Source organism: Formica exsecta, unplaced genomic scaffold (assembly GCF_003651465.1).
Source record: "Formica exsecta isolate Colony F162 unplaced genomic scaffold, ASM365146v1 scaffold765, whole genome shotgun sequence".
Lineage (NCBI taxonomy): Eukaryota > Metazoa > Arthropoda > Insecta > Hymenoptera > Formicidae > Formica > Formica exsecta.
The window spans coordinates 7,084-13,363 of NW_021853532.1; the positions used below are offsets into that span (position 1 = coordinate 7,084).

The 6,280-nt window shown below is 41.4% G+C and overlaps 1 protein-coding gene across 1 annotated transcript; it reads left to right on the top strand.

The window, feature by feature from the left end:
- The first annotated feature begins 4,418 nt into the window (after nt 1-4,418).
- Nucleotides 4,419-5,885, top strand: LOC115243931 (protein ALP1-like). Its single transcript, XM_029821237.1, has 3 exons — nt 4,419-4,534; nt 4,729-5,002; nt 5,193-5,885. Exons 1-3 carry the CDS (start codon nt 4,419-4,421, stop codon nt 5,883-5,885), a joined length of 1,083 nt encoding a protein of 360 aa, XP_029677097.1.
- Nucleotides 5,886-6,280: the final 395 nt, after the last annotated feature.

Consider the following 6,280-nt stretch of genomic DNA (forward strand, 5'->3'; position numbering starts at 1 on the left):
CTCGCGCTATCCTTCTCGCACCGCCTTACGAACGTCGTATCATCCACGTGCATGCTTCGCGCTATCTCTCTCTCTCCCAAGTGCATGCAAACGTCATCCTTTTCCTACACGCGAACGCCTAGCGCCATCTCTCTCCAACGTGCATGCAAACGCTATCCTTGTCTTACGCTCATATGGACGCCTCGCGCTATCCTTCTCCCACGCCCATAGAATATCATTAGCGCTATCCTTCTCTTACACATTGCGGACGCCTCGCGCTATCTCTCTCACACCTACTAGCGGCATCGTATCTTCGCGTTCCCTCTTCCCCGCGGACCCTCGCCTATCGGTTTCGCCGCGGTTCCCCCTCTTCCCCGCGGACCTCACGCCTATCGGTTAGGACGCGGTCCCCCTTCCCCTCTCCGCGGACCCCTCGCCTACCGGTTAGGACGCGGTCGAACCCCTTGCCTATTGGTTAGATTAGGTTAGGTTGAACCCCTCGCCTATTGGTTAGGACGCGATTCCCGCGTGACGTTATACCCCCCCGCGCGTGACGTCATACCCCCCGCGCTGGTTTCCCCTCGCCCCTCACCCTTTTTCAGAGGACCTGGGTTAGAACCGGCCTAGCTATACTACTGATTTGGATTACTTTTTTTTTAATCCGTTTTAATCGACTATTTTCGGCAGGGCGTGGCCATATTACATATCCAGCTTTTATCCTCTTCTTTCCTACTGATTCCTACTTAAGTCACGCATGCGCAGGTGTTTACTTCTTATACGTAATACATTCTTTTTGGAATCAATTTTTTGGTACAGTATACAGTGCCTACCAAAAGTTCCGGACCACCTAAATAATTTTTGTATGGTTTGAAATATAGGATTGAAATTTATTGGGATACAATGGGATCACAAAGTCTATTATTTAACTACAAAAACACCCACCTCTACACCTGCGGGGGACGGGGGGAGCGGGGAGCCAAAAAATCTTAAATGGCATGTGGAGTTGAGTGAGGGCTCGTTCAAAAGGGCTTTCCGAGACGGTAACAATGCGAGGTCGCTGAGGTCTCTACGATCTTTTTTCGCTGAGTTATGATCATTTGAACATTTCTATTAATATTTTGCGATAGCGAGGGCCCACGGAGACAACAGAAGAAAGATAAGGCTTCACGCGGGCACGCGCGTTCCTGAGTGTGTGTGTGTGTGTGCGTGTGTGTGTGTGTGCGTGCGTGCGTGCATGCGTGCGTGTCCGGCCAACCAAGGCAAGACCGCTAGCGTGTCCTGCCAACTAAGGCAAGACCGGGATGGGAACGGGAGCGTCCCGTTTGACCACGTTGATATTAACCACGGCCCCGATTGACCACGTTAATATTGACCACGGTCCCGATTGACCACGTTGAGATTGACCACGTTGCGATTGACCACGTTGCGATTAACTACGTTGATATTGACCACAGTCCCGGTTGACCACAGTCCCGATTGACCACGTTGATATTTACCACGGTTCCGATTGACCACGGTCCCGATTGACCACGGTTCAAATTGACCATGGACTCGATTGACCACGTTAATATTGACCACGGCCCCGATTGACCACGTTAATATTGACCACGGTCCCGATTGACCACGTTGAGATTGACCACGTTGATATTGACCACGGTCCCGATTGACCACGTCCCGACTGACAACGTTAATATTGACCACGTTAATATTGACCACGTCAATATTGACCACGTTAATATTGACCACAGCCCCGATTGACCACGTTAATATTGACCACGTCAATATTGACCACGTTAATATTGACCACAGTCCCGATTGACCACAGTGGTCAATCGCAACGTGGTCAATCTCAACGTGGTCAATTATTAACGTGGTCAATATTAACGTGGTCAATTGGGACCGTGGTTAATATTAACGTGGTCAGTCGGGACCGTGGTCAATATCAGTGTGGTCAATCGGGACCGTGGTCAATCGGGACCGTGATCAATCGGGACCGTGGTCAATCGGAACTGTGGTTAATCTGGACAGTGGTCAATCGGGACCGTGGTCAATTTCAACGTGGTCAATATCAATGTGGTCAATCGCAACGTGGTCAATCTCAACGTGGTCAATCGGGACCGTGGTCAATCGGGACCGTGGTCAATATTAATGTGGTCAAACGGGTCCCACTCGATGGGAACACTAGTGTATGTGAAGGAATAAAAACACTATTTATTTTATCAAATGTTCAAATTGATGTCCTTCGACAACTTGGCAGTGTCCTAAGCGAATGTAAAACGTATTGATAACGTTAGTTAAAAAATTGGGTGTGATTGAATTTGAAACGTTCACTATTTTTCCCCGCAGCTTTTCTAAATTTTTGGACCTAATCTCATAGACCTTTGTTTTCAAATACCCCCAGTAAAATAAGTCTAATGGGGTCAGATCTGGTGATCTCGGTGGCCATTCTATTGTGCCTCTTCTACCAATCCATCGAGCTCCTGGACTAGATTTTGTAAGGATGATAGTGATGCTTCTTCAAAATTCGATGAACTGATGTGCTAATATCATTTTCTTGAGCTGCTCTCGAGACCGATGTATGGGGATTATCGTATACAGTTAGCAGAACATCTAAAGCTTTTTCGTCATTACTAGCATTTTTGGGTCTTCCAGATCTAGGCGCATCTTTAATTACACCGGTTCTTTGGAAATGACCAACAGTTCTTTCAACAGTTGACTTTGAAATCGGTTCACGGTCAGGATATGTAGCATTGAATAAATCCGCTATTTTTCGATAGGACCTTATTCTGTCGAAAATTCACAAGCGACCGCGTGAAATAATGAGTTTATAAGTGAGAACTCTCTGAGGAAACATCAACTACTGCATATCAACTACTGCATAGCACGTCGCCGGCATACGGGCATTGACATTTGAGTTCGAACCAAACAACTTTTAGTACATTTCTATTGTCAGAAAATGCATTTAACTGATATATTTTCACTGTATTGATGATGATAGTATGGCGACAGAATAAGGTCCTATCGAGAAGTAGCGGATTTATTTAATGCTACATATCCTGACCGTGAACCAATTTCAAAGTCAACTGTTGAAAGAACTGTTGGTCGTTTTCAAAGAACCGGTGTAATTAAAGATGCGCTTAGATCTGGAAGACCCAAAAATGCTAGTAATGACGAAAAAGCTTTAGATGTTCTGCTAACTGTATACGATAATCTCCATACATCAGTCTCGAGAGCAGCTCAAGAAAATGATATTAGCACAACATCAGTCCATCGAATTTTGAAGAAGCATCACTATCATCCTTAAAAAATACATCTAGTCCAGGAGCTATCCGAAGACGATTATGACAGAAGAGTGGAATTTTGCAACACAATGATGACACGACTTGCTGATAATCGTCTTATAGTTCGTTCTTATATCCAAGATCGTCTTAAGTGTGGTCTTGGGTCGTCTTAAGAACTCATTCAACCAATGAAATGGCCGCATAGCATCTTAAGACCGTACTTAAGACGATCTTGAATATAAGAACGGACTATGAATACCGGCCTATGTTTCAGCGGCTCGTAAAAATGCACCTTTATGGCCGATATTCATAGTCAGTTCTTATTTCAAAACCATCTTAAGTAATGTCTTAAGATGCTAAGGGTGACGTCCCATGGCGCGTATTGCGATATGCGCGTATCGGGCGTATCGAACTCTGCGACAAATCGCAGATGATCCGCTGTTTTCAGTACGCCGGAGTTTGGTTCCTACAGTCCCATGGAGCGGATTACACGGAAGCGGATCCAGCGGATCGCCAATCACGGAGTTGTTCCGATAGATCCCTTTCAAAGATTACGTCAAAGCAGTCCTGTGATTAGCGATCCGCTGAATCCGCATCCGCATAATCCGCTCCATGGGACTGTAGGAACCAAACTCTGGCGTACTGAACACGCGCAAACATGCACCTAAAAAGTAAAGTTTTCGCCAGTTGCTTGCAAATATTTAATAATGTAAAAAAAAAGTTAAAAGTTTGAAAATTGCTGTTAGTGTTTATAAAAGTTTAATAAAGAAAATTGTGAAAAATAGTTTGTAATAAATAGAGGTAAATAAAATATATTAAATTAGGTTACTGTATATATATTATCTCTTGAATGTTTATTTCCATTCCTATTGCACGTTATAAGTTTGTTCCAATAATCTCTTGTTCTTTTTCTAGCAGAAAAGAAGGGATTCCGAAACTGTGCTATTAGCTATTTTTTGTTTAGTGAAGCAATTTAAACGAAGTTACAGTATTTTTCGTCAAGAAAAATTGCGACGCAAAATATTCCAAATGTATGCACTGTACACAATTGTGGTAAACGAAGAACAATCTAAAAAAGAGCGACAATTTTGGGTGCGACCTATATTTACTTTATATCGGCGATTATTACAAGGAGCGAGTGACAATCTCGTAAAAGAAATGGAAATTGAAGACAAAAAAAAATTTGTCAATTATTTTCGAATGGATCCTATCATATTCCAAGAATCACTCAAATTAGTCGGCCCTTCCATCGTTAAACAATATGTAATTCGAGATACAATTCCTCCTGAAACGCGTTTGCATATTACTATCTCTCATTATTAATGTACGGCGAGTAATAAAATTATATACATATGTAATTTTGGTTACAGGCTCCGCCAAATAGCGGCTCGACGCATTACAATTATAAAGGATATCACAGCATCAATCTGTTGGCGATTAGCGATGCGAAATATCGCTTTACTATGGTTCCAATTCCTCCTGAAACGCGTCTGCATATTACGCTTCGATATTTGGCATCAGGAGACAGCATGGCATCGATCTCATATGCTTACCGAATTGGCAATAATACTGTGTCAAAAATAATATCAGAGACTTGCGAAGAAATATGGAATGCTTTGAAGGAGACAGTTTTTCTTCATGACAATCCAGAGAGTTGGCAAGAAATTGCTGACGAATTTGAGCGACTTTGGAACTATCCAAATTGTGTAGGATGTATCGATGGAAAGCACGTTACATTGCAGGTACATTGAAAGATGTTTTTTTATTATAAATTTTGGTAAAAATAACTTTAATACTACATATTTATTATATGACCAATTTACCAAAAAAGTGTTAGTCGAAGAATGTGGGTTCGTATTTATTGTGGAGTATCTCTCATTATTAATGTACGGCGAGTAATAAAATTATATACATATGTAATTTTGGTTACAGGCTCCGCCAAATAGCGGCTCGACGCATTACAATTATAAAGGATATCACAGCATCAATCTGTTGGCGATTAGCGATGCGAAATATCGCTTTACTATGGTTGACATCGGTGCTGAAGGTAGACAGAGTGATGGAGGAGTTTTTAGAAATAGTAATATGGGAAGATGTTTCGAAGAAGGTACATTGAAGTTGCCAAATGCTAAGCCTGTCGAAATTAATGGACCAGTACTGCCTTATGTGTTGCTAGCGGATGAAGCCTTTCCATTAACAGCATACATGATGAGACCGTATCCGCGAAGTAGCAAGCTGGATCTCAGGAAGAAAGTTTTTAATTATAGACTCAGTCGAGCAAGACGTGTTGTAGAGAGCGCTTTCGGGATTCTGGCAGCAAGATGGAGGATATATAGAAGACCCATAATTGCAAGAATTACAAATGCGAGAAAAATTGTTCAAGCAACAGTGGCACTTCACAACTTTATTATTACTAATAAGGAAAAATTGCTTTTCAAGAACACATATGCACATATAACTCCTGAAGATCGCAGCATGAATTCTCAAGGATTTAGCTCATTGCCACCTAGTATAGGCAGATTCAGTAACAGTGGCATCAAATTTCGAAATGCTTATTCAGAATTCTTTATAGGCACCGGTGCATTATCATTTCAGTGGGAGAAGGCAATGAATAATGACTTTTGATATGCTACTTATAATAATATAATACTTTTGTATACTTATATAAAAATTGCGTTTTATTATTGTAAATAATACATAATAGTTAATAAAAAAACTTTAACAAACTTTAACAGAAAAAAACTACTAATGGGAAGATAAATTTTGTTCCACTTCAAATAGTAGCGATAGGATTTTTATTTCAAACTGAGCTCTGTCACGTAATGGAAGGGCTCGTAATCTATCTCCTATTTGGAGCAAAAATCCATCGACCGGGTCTGGTTTTCTCTCACATCCACTTTCCAGGGCTGATAAAATAGCTTTTTTTATGTCTGAGGTATTGTCACAGGTTCTTGATCCTAAAAAATAATAAATAAAACATTATTAACATATTATTAGCATATAGATAATAGTTAAATAAA